General features: G+C 58.5%; 1 protein-coding gene across 1 annotated transcript; it reads left to right on the forward strand.

The window, feature by feature from the left end:
- The first annotated feature begins 4,799 nt into the window (after positions 1–4,799).
- Positions 4,800–20,055, forward strand: IL2RB (interleukin 2 receptor subunit beta). The gene is made up of 10 exons (XM_021687632.1): positions 4,800–4,850; positions 8,040–8,160; positions 8,621–8,735; positions 9,566–9,644; positions 11,720–11,825; positions 13,199–13,347; positions 14,408–14,567; positions 15,019–15,139; positions 16,548–16,632; positions 19,300–20,055. The coding sequence occupies exons 2-10, from the start codon at positions 8,064–8,066 to the stop codon at positions 20,053–20,055; spliced, it is 1,668 nt and encodes a 555-aa protein (XP_021543307.1). The 5' UTR covers positions 4,800–4,850; positions 8,040–8,063.
- The last annotated feature ends 685 nt before the right edge of the window (positions 20,056–20,740 follow it).

Consider the following 20,740-nt stretch of genomic DNA (forward strand, 5'->3'; position numbering starts at 1 on the left):
CCCTTACAAATGTACACACGCACGTCCGTGCAACATGCTCACACAGACAGGCTAGCCCTCATGTACATCCACACCGCCACACACTTGCACACCCTTTCTCACATTCACACACTCACACACTCACTCACGTTTGCCCCTTCTGCACAGGTCATGGCCAACACACACTCTGTTCTGAACTTGGCTTTGGGTCCCTCCACCATGCACCTTGGGGACGGTTCCGGGTCAGGAACAGAGAGCTGTCTTCGGCTCCATTGCATTCCGCCGTGCGGAGAGTCCTTAACTTACTCACCAGTCGTCCTCTGTTGATGCACATTCTGGCTGCAGGCTTGGCGCACACATTTCCTACGTGCGCACGCCTCTCTCTGCAGGATGAGCTTGCGACATGGCCACAACTGGGTCATGGGCCGGAGCTGTTGATGGAGGTCGTCAAAACCTACCCCCCACAGGGGTTGTGCCCCTTGGAGCACCCACCAATGAAGTGACCCACCCTTTAAAACCATGCTGATGGCAAATGTCAAATACATTACTCCCTGTGTCCTTTTTAATTTGTATCTTCTGGAATCGTCATTGTATCAGATTCGGAAACTTTGAGTCTTTCTTTTCCTTCCTTCCCTGCATCTTGACACATGCTGTATGCCAGGTGATTTCTAGACTCTGGAACTGTCTGCACGAGTCACACAGAGTTCCTGTTGCCCGCCGTGACGCAAGACGCAGTTGCCCATGTGTGCGGAGAAGCCGCCCTGGCTGGGGGAGCTGAGTTAGTGGGGGATGAGCAGGGTGCGAATGGAGTGACCGATGTTCTCCCAGCCTTGGCACCAAACGTCTCATGTCCTGAAACCCTTTCGGGCCCAGGCAGAGCGGGACAGCTAGCTCCCCTCAAGCAGTCCTGGCAAGGAAGCGGGGAGGCAGGCTTGCTTTTTGTTTAAAGATTTTATCTATTTATTTGAGAGAGAGAGAGAGAGCGCGCGCAAGCAGTGGCGGGCGGCAGTGGGAGAGGGAGAAGCAGGCTTCCCACCGAGCAGGGAGCCCCACGCGGGACTAGATCCCAGGACACCGGGATCAGGACCTGAGCAGAAGGCAGACGCTTCACCGACGGAGCCACCCAGGCGCCGCAGGAATAACTTTCTCTGTGAAAGGCACAGTTTGCCTGAGACGTGAGCTGCTTGGGGTGCTGGAGTTGGAGGCGCTGGTGAACCGGCCGCTCACAGGGGAGCACGAAGAACACGGATATCAGATCTGGAGCCTGGGAGGCCAGCGAAGTGATGGTGGCAAAGCAGGCTTGGGGAGGGAGGGGGCTTCCACATGGGGGGTGAGGAGGAGGAAGCCAGAAGACCCCGTATGTGCTTGCCCCAGGGCGTCTGCGAAAGTGGGGTTCCCCCGTCAGGAGCCGGGAGCTGCTGGGGCTCTGCCCTGAAAGCTGAGGGTGCAGGAAGGCTGGTGGGCAGTGGGCACGGTGAGACCCAGTGCGGAGCGATGGTGGAGGTGTGGGGGGCATGGAGAGGCAGTTTTAGGGGCCAGCGTTTGATGCACCTGGCCGTTTGGGGGCTGGGAGGGGAGGAGGCTAGGTCTGACCCCCAGAAGTACTGAGATAAAGGTCTGGGCAGGCCTCAGTGGGCTCTGTCAGGCCCCTGCCATTAGAGAAGCTTCTGGATTCCTCTTCAGGATCCCTCAGAGACTCGGCTATCCTCTCTCAGACACACCCCGGGTAGAATCCTGGCTCCGCCACGTTCTGTCAGGTGACCCCCGAGCCTCAGTTTCCTTGCCTGAGGATGGGAAGGAAGGGGCTAGCTCGGTAGAGAGCAGGAGAGCTCTGTGTACAGCCCCAAGGTGCGGGGAGTTGCCAAACAACAGCCATGCCTGAGCCCAAGGAGAAGCCCAGACATGGTGGCCGGGCTGCTCCTAGGGGGCTCTGAGGCCAAGACGAAGAGTCTGGATTTGATTCTGAAAGCACTGGGAACTACTGGAGAGTTTAAAGGGGTGCTGCAGTGAAATGACCTGATTTGGCTTTGGGAAAGATTGTTCTGGCTGCTGAGTGGAGAACAGACTGGGGGGGTCAGGAGTGGAAACGGGGGGCCAGGAAGGGGGGCTTCTGTGGACCTGGCTCAGGGGCAGGTGATGGCCGCTGGGACCGGCGTGGGTGCTGAGGAGAGCATCCTGCTCCCAGCCTGCTCTGCACACGCCCGGGGGCCCAAGCTCGGACTGCGCGCTCAGCCCTCACCTGGCTTTACCACCCAGCTCGGCACCTGCGGCACCTCTGTGTGTCGGTCGGGGTGAAGCCCACCGACTGCTGAAGCCAAACCTCCAAAACCTCCTGGGCCCTTTCCTTCTCACTCCTGTTACAGTTCAGTGTGGTTTGTCTGGGGAGTGGGGAGTGGGGCCTTCAGGTGCTTGCTAGGGCCTCACATCCTCTAGTGGATTCTTGCAGGGGAGGGGGAGGAAGAGGGGGAGAGGGAGGGGGAGAGGGAGGGGGGGAGAGGGAGAGAAAGGGGAAGAGAGAAGAGGGGGGAAGAGAGAGGAAGGGGAGAGGGAGAGGGGGAGACAGAGAGGGAGGGGGAGGAGGAGGGGGGAAGGAGACAGACCCACGCAGAGGAGGAACAAGGTGAGGGTTTTAGGCCCAGAAGTAGGACAAAATCCCTTCCACGACACCCCACTGGCCCCTCAGTCCCACGACTCCACCGGACTATGAGGGAGGCTGACCTATGGAGTCCAGCAGATGCCCAGGAGGACGGGACACAACGCGCGAGAGGGACCTGTTCCCACCTTCTCTCTCTACCACGATGTGCCCCCTCCCGCGTGCTCCTACAGCCGTTAGATTTTAGGTGGAGGATGAGGACCGGCCCCCCATCGCCCCCTCTGCTTCTCCACCTCGGGGGTCCTGGCCTGAGCCCCTAAGCAAAAGCTCGACCCTCTGGGCCTGGGTGGGGGAGCTTAGGCTCCCCCACCTTGCTGTTGGGACATCTTGGACGCTCGATAAATGTTTGCTGAATGAACGAAAGAAGGGACTAAGCAAAGAAGAGCGGTGGAGGGGCACGGTTTCGGGCCGGCCAAGCAGGGCAGGCTAATGCCATCCCCATGGGCGAAGCTGCTGGCAGTGACTACTTACGGCAAGCTGGGCCTGTGATTTCTGGCTTCCCCCGGGGATGTGTTTTTTCTTTATGTGTTTCTAAAAGTTTCAACTGAATGCATTGATTTGGGGGCAGGAAATATGTTCGGGTGGTACACATGGGTCTACAGTGAAAAACATCCTTCCTACCCTCCCCTTCCTGACCTGGCTTTCCTTCCTGGGAGAAATAACACTCCCGGTTTCTTTTTCTTTTCTTTCTTTTTTTTTTTTTTAAAGATTTTATTTATTTACTTGAGAGAGAGAGAATGAGAGACAGAGAGCACGAGAGGGAAGAGGGTCAGAGGGAGAAGCAGACCCCCCGCTGAGCAGGGAGCCCAACGTGGGACTCGATCCTAGGACTCCAGGATCATGACCTGAGCCGAAGGCAGTTGCTTAACCAACTGAGCCACCCAGGCGCCCCACTCCTGGTTTCTTGAGAAGCTTCCAGAAATATTCTAGGCTTAATAAATCTTGGCTATTCTTCTCATCTTTGTGGTGGCTGTGTTGATTAGCTACTCCTGCAACCAGAAAGCCTTGCTCTGGGAGAGAGGAGAGGTGGAGGAGCTTACTCTGTGCAGTAGACGGTCGGAACCAGCATGCCTCCTTCTGCCCAGTGGACACCGACGCCCGGGAAGGGAGGCTCACTCTGCGGACAGGCTCTAAAGAAGGTCTCGCTCTTCTCAGGGACGCTGGCATCTTGCTTCTGCTTCTCCTCAGAACGGAGCCCGCTGACTCTCTCCCCAGGGCTGTCAATGCTGCTCTTCCTTCCATGCAGATCGGAGGTTCTGTGGAACTGCTTATCAGAAACCCCCTCTGAGGCAGGGTCATCAAAATCAGGAGAAAGAGAACGCAGAGCTGCTGCTTCTGGATGCTGGATGGAACTTCACGGGCCCCTGGGCCTGGGACACTGCGCATGACTAGGTGTGTGCCTTTCTAAAGAGGGGCCCCCAATTTCTCATCATTTGAGAAAAAAGTCCTGAGCAGCGGGTGGGGTGGGAAGGCTTAGGAACCATGACTTGAAAGGAAAAGGAAGGTTCTAGAATGTTCAATAAAAGGCCATCAAACTGTTTGCAGAGCCCTGGAACATGGTCCCCTCCGAATGCTAAACTAAGTAAGGGGCTCCCTGGAAGGCTGGGTGAAAAGGAAGGTCTCCGAGGGGTGGGTGGGATAAGTGTGAGAAGCGCTGGGGACACCTCAAAGGACATGTTTGTGTGAGGCCTGGGTGTTAGTGGCTGTGTGTGTGTGAGACTGGATGAAGGTGTCAGAGGCTTGAAGCGGCCCGTGTGAGATGGGCTGGGGTGGCGGAGGAGGGAAAAGAAGGGGCTGCACCCCCTCGGGCTCCTATGGGCAGCAAGGCGCCTATCTGAGAGGCACCGGGCGTGTGCACGTGTACGTGTGTGAGTGCACGCGCGCGTGTGTGAGTGTGTCTGCTACCAAGACACCCACGCTGCCCCCCCCACACCCACCGCGGAGGAGGGAGATCTTTATCTGGTCCCCTAGGTGCTTCAGGAGTTTCAGAGTTTCTCACCAGCCCGCTCTCTCCCCGTCCCCACCCCAGGCCTTGCCCCCTCCATCCTCTGCACAGGAAGTGGGCTGGCCCTGGGGTTTTAGTCTTTGCCGGCCTCATCAGCCAGCTACTACCTGGGCTGCCTCGGTCGGAGTCGGAGCAGGGCCCTGGGGAGATGGCTGTGGACCCAGCAGTGGAGAGATCCCAAGAGCGTGCGCGGCAGCCCCATGTTTCAGCCAGGTGACTTTGCCCTCACCCTGCCCCCGTCTGGTTCCCGGCGACCTGCGGGGGCTCCCTCTCAGCACTGCCACCAGCCCGGGGCTGGAAGTGAAGGTCATGGGACAACTTTCACCTCTCACTTAGATGCCCCAGGAGATTCTGCTGGAACTTCCATCTCCGAGCCCTCCCGGCCCCCAGCCTTATCTTGAAATCCCTCAAGGATGAGGCAGGTCCTGATCTCATAGCCCTAGTTCTGGGCTACCCCTCTTTCCCAGCCCATCCCTGGGGAAGCTGCTCTGGGACGAGGGGCTTCCCAACCCAGAAGGGGTGAGGAAAGAGGCAGGAAGGCAGGAAGACTGGGGGGGAGGTCAGCTGAGCCCCAGATGGAGGGCACTGGGATGTGGGGTGGGGGGACCCGCGAGCCCCCTCCTGGTGGCTGTGGAAGGGGACCCACACTGGGGAAGGACACACACTGGGGAGGCATCCCTGTGTAAAGTGCTCCTTAAGAGGCTATGGGGTGGGAGCGGAGGGAAGGGGCCCCTCTGAGACTTGGCCATGAAGTGGGGTTGCCTCCTCTCCGGCAGCCCTGGGTTGGGGGGGCCAGACCTGCACGTTTGAGTCTGGATTTGTCCCTCCCTTGGCCGTGTGAGCGGGCAGGTCAGTAGTGTCCCTAGGCACCACTGGAGGGGATGGGACTCCATCTCTGGGGCTGCCCTCTCTCCTGGGGACTGAGGCCTCCTGCCCTGAATGGTGTTAGGAGCACCGCAGGGGTGGGGTGGGGTGGCTGAGGGGCAGAGCCACTTCTGAGGGTCCCCCTTCCTGGTCCCACAGCTGGGATTCCGAGCCCAGCTGGGGAGATGCTCCTGGAGTTAAACAGCAAGAGGCCAGCCCTCCTGCCCATCTGCCCACCACCCTGTGTGTGTGTGGGGGGGGTGGGTGGCCAGGAGGACCAGGGGAGATGGCACCCATCACGGCCGGCGGTCTGGCTGCTGTGCTCCTGCCTCTGGTCCTCGCCCCGCCCCCCGGCGCCCCATGACCCACAGTGTCAGCCCCGGCGGTGGCAGGAAATCAGGCAGTACTGACCGCGGTTCAACCCCCGGCTCGGCTGCACTCTGGCCTGGGCGAGAGGCTTACCGGCCTCGGCCTCCTCATCTGAGAAAAGGTGTCATAATGGTACCTACTCCCAGGGTTGCTGTGGGGACCAAGTGAGGTGATATCTGCTGAGTGCTAAGGACCTAGGCACAGAACGAGAGCCGAGTATTAGTCACCATCCCTGTCACCATCATCACCATCGTCATCATCATTGTCCCCGTCATTATCATCTCCTCACTTGGCATCAGATGACTGGCTTTGAGTCCAGCTCCCCAGGCAGCGCTAAGCTCAGTCTTGGCATCTGTCAACGGGGGGTGACGACAGCCACCTTCCAGGGTTGCAGTGGGGGGGACCTCATGAGTCAGTGAGTGTGGTTGTGCAGCCGTGAAGGGCAGGGTGCGTGGGTGTGCGTGAGAACCCAGGACCTACGGTGCTTAGGACTCAGAGGTCCTGCTTGTTCTCCCTGAGGCTGGGCCCGTGGCCTTGAGCAGGTTCCTTAGCCTCCCTGGGCCTCCGCGCCCTGCTCTGCTGGAGGGTGCAGCCTCGGCGCCGGCCAGGAGCCCTCCCTGCCCAGACCGGCTCTGGACTAGCCCACGCTCCCCTCCCTGTGCCCTTTGCAATCGTGATGTACATCGCTGCACCCTTTCTGCTATGAGTGGCAGGTAACTCATTCTAGACAATGCTTCTGCTCCCACCGGCTCGCCTCTGCTGGGGCTGTGGTCTGGCCTTGACCTTCCTGTGATCTTGCACGCCTTTGCCCCGACCCTCCTCCCCTCATCCTGAGGCTCTATACCAGCTCCTGTCCTGGGCATGGGGTTGTCTTGCTGGCTGGTGCTGGCCTGGGGTGACACCCTCCAGGGAGAGGATAGTGCCATGCTCCAGGGCCATGATTGAGTGAGTAGGGGGGCACAGGAGGGCTCGCTGGACCCCTTGAGGGTCCCAACGCTGTGCCCTGTGCTGTCGGGGGGGTTCCCAAGGAAAAAGGCAACCAGCCCCCATCCCTATCCCCACTGGGGAGCTCCCCCTCCTGCGGGGATGGTGGGCCAGGCAAGGAGGAGCCCATAGGTACCTCTCTGGGCTCCTTTTCGAACCCAAGCCAGACACCTGACAGTTGGCCTGTGCCCTTGCTGGGCCCTGACTCCTCGACTCCAGGGCCAGGAGGCTGTTGGCTTTACCTCTGGGACCAGTGCCCAGGACAGGGTCTGGGCAGGGCCGAAGGACATGAGGGAATAGGCCCTGGGGGTGAGTGAGCTGGGAATGAAATCCCAACTCTGCCTCTTCTGCGCACGTGACCTTGGGGGTTAATGACTCAGAGCCTTAGCTCCTTCGTCTGTGTAAGGGGATAGATAACACAAGCACCCAGCCCCCAAGCTGCTGGGAAGAGAAGATGATCTAGTGTAGTAAAGTGCTGGGCACAGCGTGAGTGCTCAGTACGCCCGAGTATTGCTGGCACATAATCAGTACATGAGTGTCAAGCATGTCAACTGTCTCGGTGGTGGGGGAAGATATAGTCAGAGAAGTTACAGGAGCCCCTGCCGGGCTCTGGGCGGTCTGCCCTGGCGCAGATTCCACATCTGCCTCTTATCAGCTGTATGACCTTGGGCAGTTTGCTTTATGTCTCTGTGCCTCAGTTTCCCCACCCGAAAATGCAGATAAGAGTATCTCCAATAGAGTTCTAATTGCTTCATTTAAGGAGTTTAAGACAGCCTGGCATCTAGGAGCCTCCCAATGAGGGTTTTAGGTGTGATTAAGGGGGCAGCAGGGCAGAGAAGAGGTGAGCTCTAATCCCAGCTCTGTGCTGGCCTCCCTATGTGGACCTGAGCAAATCTTTCCTTTTTCTGGGCCTCAGTTTCCCCAGCTTTTGAACAAGGAGGTGGGCTCACTCAGAGAGCCCTTTCAGCCCTGACAATGTACGGCTCCCTGAATCCCTGAAGGAAGGAAGTATGTGTGGGGCTGAGGGACCAGCAGGTGTAAAGGCCCTGAGGCTGGATGGTGTTGGCTTGGTAGAGAGCAGAACGGGGAACCCTGAGATGGGCAGGGCTCAGCCTGCCTCTTGGAGCAGCGAGGGACCTGGAGCAGGTGTTCACTTGTGCTTTCTCCCCTTCTACCTCCCTCTAGGGCTCCCTTCCCCAGCTCCCACCCATGGATGTGATGGCAGCTCCTGGTCTGTCTTGGTGTCTGTCCCTCCCTGTCTTCCTCCTGGCCCTGGCCATCCCTCGGGGATCCACAGCGGCGAATGGTGAGGACCCTGGCATCTGGATAGCTGCGCTTTCTCTTGGGAAGGTGGCCAACACCCTTGTAGAACCCCTTTCAGGACCCCTGCTTCTCGGCAGAGGCCCGTCAGCAGGGGCAGGAGGCAGGGGAGGAGGGAGGCAAGGGCAATGGGACCAGAGATCAGGTGTCCACCTTCTCCCCTGGCCCTTCTGTCCTGTCCCTGCTGCACCCATGTGTCTCCCCACGCCAAAGGAAGACACTGGCTTTTCATGCCCGCTCTGCCTCGGCCTGCCCACGGGACCTTGCAGGTTCTGGGGCTCAGTGTTGTCCTCTCTGAAATGGATCCACTGAGTTCCTTTCTGCCCAGCAGGGTGGTCTCCCTCCTCATCTGGTAGGCACAGGGTGCAGGGAGCAGGGTGGTGGGCGAGCCCTGGGGGGCTGTGAACACCCCGTGGCCAGCCACTCATGCCTCATCTTGTCAGCAGACACTTCCAAGCTCACATGCTTCTACAACTCAAAAGCCAACATCTCCTGTGTCTGGAGCTGGGATGGGGACCCGCAGACCACGTCCTGCAAGATCCACGCTCATCCGGATAGACGGTGAGTGTGGGGTTAACCAGCAAAACAGTAGCATCTCAGGATTGGGAGGTGGTGGTTCTTATCATCGCTGGTGTTTAGACTCTTGGGATTCCTTACTGGGAGACTCCAAGATGTTGCACTTTGAGAATTTGGACTGATAGGGACCCACAGACTCTTGGTATCACAGAAGTCTGGAAAATGTAGGAGTCTGATGTTCAGATTCCTAGAACCAGGGTGGAAGTGAGCAGTGGGGGTCCAGTCTACAGTGGAGGGGCCGGGGACGAGCTAGACAGGGTAGTTTGGGGACACTGGGCTGTGTGGCTGATGGGCCAAGGTTAGAGTCGATTTAGAATCAAGGGGGCAGTCAGGAAGGGGGCTCCCCAAGCTTTTTGCAAGACTCCGAGGGCAGCTGTGGGAACAGGGACCTGGGGCATGGTTGGGGGCATGGGGGCTGGGAGGGAGTCAGAGAAGGGTCTGCCGTGATCTGGACATCCTGGTGGCAACAGCAAAAGAGCCTTTGGGTTTGGCCATGGCCATGGGTAGGTGGTGATTCCACAGGGTTCCAAAGGCTCCTTCCAGCTCCATGGGAAGACTCTGGAGCCTTAAGGGGGGAAGCCAACACGTCCTGAACTGCTTGTTTCTCAAAGATCACTGTGGCTACTGTGGGGCTAGGCTGGGGAGGGCAAGGAGAGGTGCTCGTGATGGGAGGTGAAGCAGGTGGGGGAATGGGGGTCTCTACCGAGGTTGGCATAGAGCCCCGCCCAGACTGGCCTTGCTGCATGGGGGGCCACCCCGAGGGCTGGTTCTGGGGTCCCTCCTTTTGTCCTAAGGAGGTTCTTTTGCCTTGAAAGGCCTTGGAACAAATCCTGTGAGCTGCTCCCGATGAGCCTGGCATTCTGGGCCTGTCACCTGGTCCTTGGATCCCCAGATGTGAGTAATGGGAGCTGAGAAGAGAGCCCCGGGGAGGGCAGGTGCAGAGGGGGGTCCTTCCAGGGGCAGAGCGGGGGCCAGCGTGCCCAGTGGCTTTGGCTACAGACCGTGGCACAGCAGCCTGCCCGGGGCAAGAGAGGTGGAAGGAAGCAGGGCAGCGTCCAAAGGCCAGAACTCAGGGCCGATTGGGGGTTGAGGGATCTGTGGTCCGAGATGCTCGGTTGTTCTGCCTCTGCTCACCGCCTTCCCCCATGCTTTGTGGGTCCTGTGACACTTCTGTACTCATCAGGTGGGGGGAGCGCCCACCAATGACAACACCCCCTCTGACTCTTCCCAAGGCCTTGGCAAGTGCAGGGCAGCGTGGGCTAAAAAGTGCGGATCCCAGAGCTGAAGGTCTGGGGCCAGCCCCGCCTCCGTCGTAACACCCGCTGGGTGACATCCGGCAACTGCTGAGTCCTAGGCTGCCCTTCTCGAAACGGCAAGAATGATGGTACCTGCCTCATAGAGCTGTCCTGTGGGTTAAAGCACTAGGCACCTCACCCAGAACAGAGCATGAGCTTGACTTTGTAGTCCATGGATCCTTGTGACTTTGTGGGTGGGCCCCAGCACTGTCCCCTTCTTGTCAGTGAGGAAACTGAGGCTCAGAGAGGCCCTGCCAGGGAGGGGAGAGAGCTGCAATTGAAGCCTCTAGATGGGCTGCCTCTACGTGGGCGTGCGGCCACGTCCATGTGGGCGTGCATCAGATTATTGTCTGTCACGCCCTCCTTGGCAGCGGCGGACACCAGGGCTGCCCAGACCACATTTTCCAGCCGTCATCAGGTCGTACCCATTCTTAAGCGGCAGGAGGATGTGGAGATGGGCTCACACGGCTGGAACCAGACAGCTGTGCCTGTCCCCGTGAGCTCTGCAGAGGGTCTGCCTTCAGATCCTGGCCCCACCTTTTCCTAGCTGTGCGACCTCAGGCAAGGCCCAGCCTCTCAGAGCTTTAGCCTTCTCGGCTGCAGGATGAGAAGAGCCACAGTGCCTGTCCCATAGGGTGATGGAAGAGTTAAATGAGAGAACGTGTGTCCAGCACGCAGAAGAGCTCCTGGGATGGAGGAAGAGCCCAGGACAATGTATTCCTGGCATCTTTACAACGACTATGATCATGCTAATAATGACGATAATACCATCATTATCTGGAAACATCAGGCCCCCAGAGCAACCGGATGCAGGCAGGGGCAGGGTCCTTGGGGTGGAGAGGGAGGAATTATTCCCAGCTCTGGGGACTCTGATGATCAGGTTCAAGGTTTGCTCATGGTAGGCCCTGTGGCAGGTAGGTCAGAGGGACTGTGCCCGGGGTCCTGCACCTGAAAACACCCTCTTGGAACCCAGAGCACAGATCTGGAGAGGACCTGAGGCCCAGGGCTGCGGCTCTGTGGGGGCAGTGGATGCAGAGGCCTGGCTTTGAATCCAGACTCCCCTGCTGACCACATGTGTGACTTCAGGCTTCTCATGTGCATTATGAGGATGGATTGCTATGAGAATCAGCCATAGAAGTGCCTAAGGCACCTGAGCAGTGCCTGCCCGCAGGAGATGCTCACCGCCTGGCCATATCCTTCCCAAAAAAGTCAGGATGTGGGAATGGGGAGAGACAGGCTTTGACACTCAAAACTATTACACAGGTACAGTTCCAGACCTGCCTTTTCTTGGGGGCTCATCCTGCTTGCACGTCTCTTGTGATGGGAAACTCCCTCCCTTCTGAGGCAGCTCACTTCACTTTAGATCGCGGGTCAAATTCTGCTTGCTGTCTGTTTTTATAAATAAAGTTTTATTGGTACACAGCCATGCCCATTCTCCTACAGGGTGTCTCTCACTGCTTTTTACAAGCCAGCAACAGAACTGAGTAGCTGTGACTGAGACCGTTTGATGTGCAAAGCTAGAAATATTTACTCTCTGCACCCTCGCAGAAAAAGTCTGCTGACCCTTGTCTTAGCTGGTGGGGCTTGTGAAGGCCCCCACTTTTGTTGTGGTCTTGGTCTTCCCTCTTCCCTGTCCTCCCCGCCCCCCATCCCTACCATGTCCTTCCCTTGCAGGCTCAGAGTCTGACTGCGGCTGACATCGTCCACATGAGCGTGATGTGCCATGAAGGGGAAAGGTGGAAGACACTGATGACCCAGGACTTCAAGCCCTTTGAGAACCGTGAGTGAGGAATTGGGAAGGGTGGGGGGCCTGGGGCAGGCTAGGAACCTCCCGTCCTGTCTTTCTGTCTGGGACCCTCCCCATTCCGGTCTCCCTCCATACCCACGTGTGACCTCTCACTGCCTGCTGCCCTCGGGATGTAGTCCTGGCTCCTTCCCCTGGTATTCAAAGCTCAGGATCTGGTCCTGGTTTCCCAATCTAGCACTCCTCCTCTCGTGGCCTGTATTCCCATCACAACCAAAGGTCAGCTCTCTGAATTCAGCTTGCCCATCCATGCCTCTGAGCCCTTGAATTTGCGGGTGCCACAGCCAGGAAGGCTCTTCCCACCAGGAAAGTTCCCACTCACCCTTCAAGGCTCAGTGAAGAGTCACCTCCTCCAGGAGGACTTCTCAGACTCTCTCAGCCCATCGTACCTCCTCTTTCAGGGTGTTTGTGTTTTTTCAGGGTCCTCACTGCCTGATTCTGGGACTGTCTCCCTCACTGGGCTGTGAGCTCCCTGAGGGTAGAGCGTCTGTCATCCCTATGTCTCTACTCTAAGTACCCAGCACCAGGCCTTATCCTGGCAGGGCTCTGGGAAGGTGTTTTGAATGACTGGGTGCCCAGCCCCATCCCCAGACCATCTCTAAGGGAGAAAGGGCGAGATCTAGGCAGGGTTCTCAATGCAGCCCTGCCTTAACTGAATGTGGTCTGCCCAGCAGATCATTTCACACATCTGAGCCTCAGTTTGCCCATCAAGAATGGGGAGAATCGGTTATCTGCCGGACCCTGGTTGCTGTAAGGAGTTTGTGAGACAGACACAGAAACTGCTTAGCACATGTTCAATAGACATTCATGTAGTTCTACAGAGTTCCAGAATTATAAAAACTTAGGTCAGTTTAACTTCAGAATCATAAAATCTTATAATCCTATAAGGTTACTGAGATTCAATTAAATTACACGAGATGATCCATGTAAAGCTCTCAGATCCATTCTGGATGCGGCCTTGACTTTTCTTCGTATAGTAGATACTTAATCCAGTGCCTATGACGTGCCAGGTAATGCTCCAGGCACCAGGGGTATCTCGGAGAACACAGTCCCTGGCCTCACTGAGCTCCCGGTCTGGCGGGGGAGACAGAAAATGAACAGAGAACCCCAAATAGATATTTGATATGTCAGGTGGGGCTAAGGGCTGGGCAGGGAAATAAAACAGGTGAGGGGATAGAGAGTGGTGGGGGGGGAAGGCTTCTCCACGCAGGACTCTGGGGGGGAGGGCACCCAGGAGGGAGAAATAGCAGGTGCAAAGGTAGAGGTGGGGGTGCGTCTGAGCTTTATCCCCTCAGCATGGTGACCCAGCATCCCCTGAGCTCACTCCCCCTTCCTCTCTCCTGCCTCAGTTCGCCTGATGGCCCCCGACTTGCTCCAAGTCACCCAAGTCGAGACCCACAAATTCAACATAACCTGGAAAGTCCCTCAGTCTTCCCACTACATTGAAAGTTACCTGGAGTTTGAGGCCCGGACAAGGTCCCCGGGCCAGAGCTGGGAGGTGAGTGTATGGCCCGGCTCCCACCTGCCCGGACTCCTCTTTGCTGTCCGGGTCACCCTGTCCATCCTTCATGTCAGCAAAGCCACGGCAGCCCCTGGGCAGCCCCTGCCGCTCTCCTGTACTGCCTGCTCTGGCCTCTCCCTCCCCGTATGTGCCCCCGACAACCCAGGGGTTCCAGCTGGTGGCAGATGCCAGAGCAAGAGTTTACATAGCTGAGGGGCAGGTGACTACCCTCTGAGCCCTGGGAAGCCACCTGTCCGTGCTTCAAACCCAGTGTGCTCCACAGCCACTGGGGTCTGCCACTTCCCCACTCGCTTCCCCACTCCCGGATTTGCTCACTCAACACTTACTGAGTACTTACTAGGCGCTGGGTGCGGGCTGGCCACTGGGAAGAGGGTGGAGGGCGAAACTGACAAGCTTCTGGAGCTCTGGAAACTCACATGGCGGGTGGGAAGGCAGTCTGCAAACTGGGAGACTGGACACTATGGGATATTGAGAAGAGCTATCAAGGAAACGAAATGGGATTCCACATTTGGGACGGGCTGGGGCAGGCTACTTCAGACTGGGGGCGCCACTGAAGCCATGACATGGCCTGTGTGTCTGAAGGATAGGGGAAAAAAGCGAAAAGAGTGATCCAGAGGTGGGAGACGTCTCTGGAAAAACGCTCTTCCTGGTTGCGTGGCAAATAGGCAGACTGTAGCAGAGTTGAGCTGGAAGCTGGGAGACCAGCTCGTACCTGAGATTGGGTGGGGAGAGAGGGGAGAAGGGGAAGGGTCCAGAATCGCTTCTGGTTCCGCAGGTGAAACCAGCTGCTTGGCAGCAGGCTTTGTGTGTGGAGGATGAGTGAGAGGGAGGGGTTCAGGATGCCCTTGGGGCTTGGGGCTGAGTAGTCAGGGATCGTGGGGGGAGAGTGGCGGGGGGTGGGGTGGGGAGGAGGGTGGCTGGCGGGGAGGAAGGAAGGTGTTATCTGCTCAGCCTCCCAGCCAGCCCTGCCATGGGAGGTGAGGTGAGCCGTGGAGACCCCTCTGCTCTGACAGACCCCCGCCTGTCTCTGCCCCAGGAGGCCTCCGTGCTGATCCTCAGGCAGAACCAGCAATGGATTTCCCTAGAGACACTCACTCCAGGCACCCTGTATGAATTTCAAGTGCGGGTCAGGGCCCACCTAGGCAGCCACAAAGCTTGGAGTCCCTGGAGTCAGCCGCTGGCCTTCAGGATGCCAGGTACCAGGGACAGAAGGGGTGGGACGGAGCTCAGATGGGAGGGGATGGCTGGGGTGTGGCCTGGGGGCAGCTGGTGGGGGGGGCCTGGGAGGGGTACAGGGCTCAGCCCCAGTCGTGCTCATCTGCTATTATTAGCTCACTCGTTGTGACCCTGCAGGGTGAGCAGTGTGGCCGGGGTGGGCTGCTCTCACCTGGAAGCCTCAGTTTCCTCGTCTGTAAAGTGGGTACCGTGCTCCCCGGCAGGGCTGCTGTGATGAGGCACGCAATGTCCCTTGTCAGCCCCGGTACACAGCAGGTCTGCTGGGCCAGCCGGGACCTGCGAAGGCCTTGGGTCTGAGGTCGGCCTGTCCCTCAGCACCAGGGTGACAGCGGGGGGGATGCTGGAGTGATCTGGGCGAGCGGGGGCGCCTCTCTAACCCCTCTCCCTGCTTCTCCTCCTGCCCCTGGGTAGCCTCAGAGAAGCAGACTCTGCCCTTTCTTTGGTTTGGCCCCATCATCATGGGCCTCGGCAGTGCCTCTGGCTTTATCATCTTGGTCTGCTTGTTGGCCAACTACCAGTACATCGGACCATGGTAAGAGCCCTCCCTTCCCGCTCCTTCGTGCTCTCATCTGACAATCTGACACACACACCCCCTGCGAGGTCAAGCCCTCGGCTGCTCCCACACACCAGTGCTCCCTCTGCCCTCCCCAAAGTCTTCCCTGCCTAACACCTGGCTTTTCCTTGTCACCCCAAAGATGGAAGCCCAGGGAACCAGCCTGAGGGGAGCAGGGGAGGGAAAGCCCCATGGAGGCCCCCCCAGAGCATTACTCTTGGGTGTTGAGTACACATACACACATGTGTGCAAATGCCAACTGTCTCTATGTGTGTGTCCTCGTGGATCTCTCTAGATCCCGGCATTCATTAGCTTATTCCTTTATTAGTTGAGAGTGCCAGCTCAGTGCCAGGCCTGGGAAGACAAGGGCAAACATATGCATGTGGTTCCATCTTTATGGAGCTCATAGTCACGTGGGAGAAGGCAGATATTTATAAATCATACACAAATACAATGACACACCATAATAGGATGGTAAAGGAAGGTACTCGATGGATTGGAAACAGACAATGGGGAGAGGAACCTTGGTTGAGGGGTGGCTGGCAGAAGCATGCCCAAGAAAGTGAGGACTCCCTTGAGATCTGAAGGAGGAGCTAACCAGGCAGGGTGGAGGTGGTGGGGAGTGCATCAGAAACAGAAGAAACAGGGTGTGCAAAGGCCTTACATAGGAAGGAGGGAGGAGCATTACAACAACTGAGAGTTCAGGGAGGCAGGTGTGGTTGGAGACCAGAAGGGGTGGAGGAGAGGGCCGACCTGAGCCTGAACATCTAGACGGGGGGCAGTCAGGCTTTCTGGGGCCTTGAGGCTATGACCACATTTTGAGGTAGATGCATATAGATACTGGGGAACTCAGCTTGGCAAGCAGAGCATGGGCTGGAATTCAGCACCCACTCAATAACCCCCTAAAACGAGGTGCCCTTAGGCAGTGCACAACCTGAACCACCATCCATGACAGCCTGGATAAGAAGACACACAATCTGGCCTCTCTCCTACCTCCCGCCTCCTCGTTCACTCTACTCCAGACACCTGGCTCTGTGTGGTCCCTGACCACTCTGGTTCCTGTGGTCTCCCACCCCCACATCCTTCTTTTGCACAGCCCTCTGCTTTTTGTTTCCATAGAATGAATGGTCGTGTTGCACCTTTGGTTCGTGTCTGTCTCCCTGTTAGAATGTCAGTTCCTTAAGATCAGAGACCTTCTCTATCCACCATTCTTATGTCCCCAGGACCTAGTCCAGCACCCTCCCTTACTGGGAATTCACTTGGTATTGATCCAACAGATGAATGTGGAGTGGCTCTGTACCCTACCTTCAGGGCTGTGGGTGCCGGCCGATACCGTGGCCCCCTTCCCTTCTCATCCTCCTTCTCTCCCTGCTCCTCCCCTGTTCAGGCTGAAGAAGGTTCTGAAGTGCCACATCCCAGACCCCTCGGAGTTCTTTTCCCAGCTGAAGTCAGAGCATGGAGGAGATTTCCAGGTAGGAGTCTGGGGCTGGAGGAGAGAAGCAGGCAGCTGGCTCAGGCTGGCGGGGGGGTGGCCAGAGTTGTGAGTGAGTGGGGGCACAGGAAGAGTGGGTCTGCACTTTGTGAAAGGAGACAAATACCGAAGTGAGTGGCTTCTGGGCTGCGTGTGGGCCCCTTTCCCCAGCTCTGGTACCAGCCTTCTCAGGCTGAAGAGCACCTCCCGTCTGAGCCAGACTGCCTGGGTTTTAATCCCGGCTCCAGCCCTTCCTGGCTGTGTGACCTTGGGCGCGTTTTGGAATGTCTCTGTGCTAGTTCGGGGAGGGAAAGAGTGTTACTGTGTGGTTGGGCCTGAGATCATGCCTGGCACACAGTAAGTGCTCAAGGGGCCCTAGCTAGAATTGCTGTCACCGGTCTGTTGACTGAGCAGGACTTGCCACTTCTCCACACCCTTCCCCCCCCCCCCCCCCCCCCCCCGCTTGTGCAGACCCTCTTCATGGGCAGTGGTTCCTCTCCCCACTGCAGAAAGCCCTGAGTGGGCTCCACACCCTATCCCCCATGGTAACAAGTCCTTGAGCCACTTCTCATCAACTGATGTGGAGTCACTGGGAAAGTGCTGGCCCAGATAGTAGTAACACTCTGAGCCCCATTAAACCTCAGTTGTCTCCCCTCCCTGAGCCCACACTTGCTTCAGGAAGGAAGTGTCGAGGGGGAAGGGGGTTGTGGTGGGCTGCTTCTATCACCTTCCCCTCCCCAGGCTCTCTAGATTTGGCGGAGGATGAGATGGGGCTGGAGGGAGATCAGCAGGAGCACGGAGGGGCTGGAAAGCCATACTGGGCCAGAGGTGTCAAGAGTTGGCTTTGGAGTTCTCCATTATGGCTGATCAGGACCCCTTCTGGAATTCTTTGGAAAACTCCCAAGACTGGGGATAGCTTACCTACAGTTCTCTTGATGTGGGGGAACGTATCTCCTTAAAATTCTTCCTAAAGCCCTAAAGGTAGTGAGCACCCCATCAACAGAGGCATTCTAGCAAGCCTTGGCTTACTATGTGTCAGAAATATAGCAGAAGGGATTCCTGGTTGAAGGCTGGACTAGATGCATCCTTAGTCCTCTTCCAGGGTGAAATCTTTTTGATTCTATGTGACTAGGACATTTTGAGGTGGGAGTGGGCTCCATCCTGGAGAGGTACAAACCACTCCATCTTCCCATGAGATCATCCCCAGGTCTAGATGCTTGTCCCAGACCTAGGGTGTGGAGAGGGTATCCCAAGGAAGCCCTGGGGAGGCACAGTGTGGTTGGGGATTGGGGCTGGCCAAGAGGGACCCCACCCTCTCCTCTGCATCTGGGGGGGAGGCCTGCTCCTCTCTCTCTTCCCCAGGACCTCTGGCTACCAGGCCACAAGGCCCACTGCCCCCCCTGTCCATGGGACCCGGGCGTATGCGTGCCAGTGTGTGAGTGTGTGTGTGAAGAGGGATACATTTCTCTTTGCACCCACCTTCCACCTCCACTTCAGGGCATCGTGGACGGAGGCCCAGGCCCAGGAAGTGGCTGACCATGCACACCTCTGAGAGGGGCCAGCGAGGCCCTGGCACGCCAGTGCAGGCCACAGGCCTGGCCTCTCCTTCTTCTGGTTGCATGCCCAGCACCACCTGCCTGGCCCTGCCCCCTCCACTGCCTCTTCCAGGGCCGGACCCTACCCGCCTGCCCCCCCTCCCCCGGCCCCGGACCTGCACTCTCCCTCTCTTCTCAGCCTGCTGGGCACAGGAGTGTGGGAGGAGCCCATCGGGCCTGGTCCCTGTGCCCAGGGGACCCCCAGTCCAGCTGCTGAGGCCTCCCAGGACAGAGGGCTGTTGGGGTTCTCAACTATAACCACCCGCGGCCCCCATCACACCCCTGAGGGCCTGCTGTCCCTTACGCCTCTGCGGGTGGTCTGCCTTTCACCCTGGGCCAGGGACTTCTGCCTTCATTTTCTTATTTGGCATCCTCCTGCTGGCCCACAGTAAGGAAGTTAGGAAAGAGGGTGCTAAGTGTTGTGCAATTGAGGCTCAGAGAGGTGCAGTGACCTGCCCAGGGTCACACAGTCAGTGAGGACCAGGGCTCTCCAGGCTCCAGAGCCACTGGGAAGTGCTCTGGTGGGCACTTTCTTCTCTCTGCGGAGGGACTGTGTGGCAGGTGGGGGCCGCACAGCACTGGGGCGGGGGGTGGAGAATTGCAGGACCATCCGCGCCCATCAGAGATTTTGTCAGGGAGCCTGTTCCCAGCTCTCCCACCGCTGGCTGTGTGATCAGGACCAAGGCCACGTCCCCTCTCTGGGCATCTGTAAAGTGAACAAGATGGGCTCCAGGGCCCTTTCGGCTTTGACACTGGTTTGTGGACTCCCACACTTGTGCTGGCCCCCACCTGACGCATGGAGGCTTTCCCCCTCTGCCTGGTGCCTAACGTGGTGCCAGGCTCACAGCAGGCGCTCCAGAAACAGTCCCTCATCGAAACGACACATCCCCTGGGCACCTACAGGAAGCACCCTCCCTGGGCTGACCCCGAGTGTTCCCCAAGCCGGTTGGGGGGGTACAGTCAGGGAGGCCTTCCTGGAGGTAGCAGCCCTGAGTAGACTGTAGTTAGGAGTTGTTTCTGAGAGTCTGGGGGAGGCACCCCACTCACGTTCCATCTGCTCTCTCTACCGGCAGAAGTGGCTCTCCTCGCCCTTCCCGTCGTCATCCTTCAGCCCCAACGCCCAGGCAGCCGAGATCTCCCCGCTGGAGGTGTTGGACCGGGACGCCAAGGCCACACAGCTCCTCCTGCTGCAGCAGCAGAAGGGACCCTCACCCTCCACCGAGACCAGCGGCCACTCGCTGACCAGCTGCTTCACCAACCAGGGTTACTTCTTCTTCCACCTCCCTGATGCTCTGGAGATCGAGGCCTGCCAGGTGTACTTCACCTATGACCCCTGCACAGAAGAGCCCGAGGAGGGCAGGCCCGGGGAGCCCGAGGGGCCTCTCCTCCCGCCCCTGCTGCCCCCGCCAGCGGAGGATGATGCCTACTGCACCTTCCCCCCAGGGGATGACCTGCTCCTCTTCTCTCCCGGTCTCCTGGGTGGCGCCAGCCCCCCTAACCCCGCCCCGGGGGGCGCTGGAGCTGGTGAAGAGAAGCTGCCCCCCTCTCTGCAGGAGGGAGCTCCCAGAGACTGGGCCCCCCAGCCCCTGGTGCCTCCCACCCCAGGAGCGCCTGACCTGGGGGATAGCCAGCCACCCCCAGAGCATGCCCTGCGGGACGCAAGAGGGGAGGTCCCAGCCGCTGGCCCCGGGGAGGGGGTCAGCTTCCCCTGGGCTAGTCTCCCCGGGCGAGGCCAGGTCAGGGCCCCTACCTTCTGCCTGACCCTGAACACCGATGCCTACCTGTCCCTCCAAGAGCTGCAGAATCGGGACCCGGCTTACTCAGTGTAGACCGATGACCAGGCAGGTCGCTGCCCACTGTTGTGCCGGGCCCAGGTGAGGGCTCTTTGTCCTCAAGGCTCGTCCACTGCTGAGTCACCCAGCGTCTAGCTACCCCCTGGACATCTCTGCCCCGAGGGCCCCCACCCAGCCCTGCACAGTCAGCTGTTCACTTCCAAAACCGTCATTGCTGCTCCCTGGTTCCGTGGCCCAAGCCAAGAACTGCAGCGGGTGGGGGCACTGGGACTCCCCTCATCTGCAGTGGAGTCCCACGGCTTTTGCCTCTAAAGCATCCCTCCTCCCCAGCCCTGCAAGGACTCTTCACGGAGAGTTTTTGGGGTTCTCCAGGGATCTTCACCGTGTCCTCCTCCCTGGGTTTCCCGCCCCAGTCCCACCCCCTCTTGCCCATCCTCCACAGGGCAGCCAGAGTGCTCTCTCCGAGCCACAAATACGGCTCTGCTGCCCCTTGTTTAAACCCTGCCATGGCTCCCCGCTGCCCTCACACCACTTCTTGGCCTAGCTCTTGCTCCTCCAGCGTCATGCTGGGACATTCCCTTCTGGAACCCTCCCAGTGGTCCAACTGAGGCACCAGCAGCTCCCTCACGCCCCCACACCTTTGCACATGCTGTTCCCTGTACCTGCAGTGCTCTCTCCTCCCTCATCTAGGTGACAAATCCTCTTATGCCTCAAGGGTCTG

Source organism: Neomonachus schauinslandi, chromosome 5, assembly GCF_002201575.2.
Source record: "Neomonachus schauinslandi chromosome 5, ASM220157v2, whole genome shotgun sequence".
NCBI classification, from domain to species: Eukaryota; Metazoa; Chordata; class Mammalia; order Carnivora; family Phocidae; genus Neomonachus; species Neomonachus schauinslandi.

Excerpts from the sequence above, each read along its gene's own strand:
- IL2RB (XM_021687632.1), top strand. The coding sequence starts at position 8,064 with ATGGATGTGATGGCAGCTCCTGGTCTGTCTTGGTGTCTGTCCCTCCCT. Across the intron at positions 9,645-11,719 it reads TGGTCCTTGGATCCCCAGAT|GCTCAGAGTCTGACTGCGGC; the intron begins GTGAGTAATGGG and ends CTTCCCTTGCAG. Across the intron at positions 14,568-15,018 it reads GCTGGCCTTCAGGATGCCAG|CCTCAGAGAAGCAGACTCTG; the intron begins GTACCAGGGACA and ends GCCCCTGGGTAG.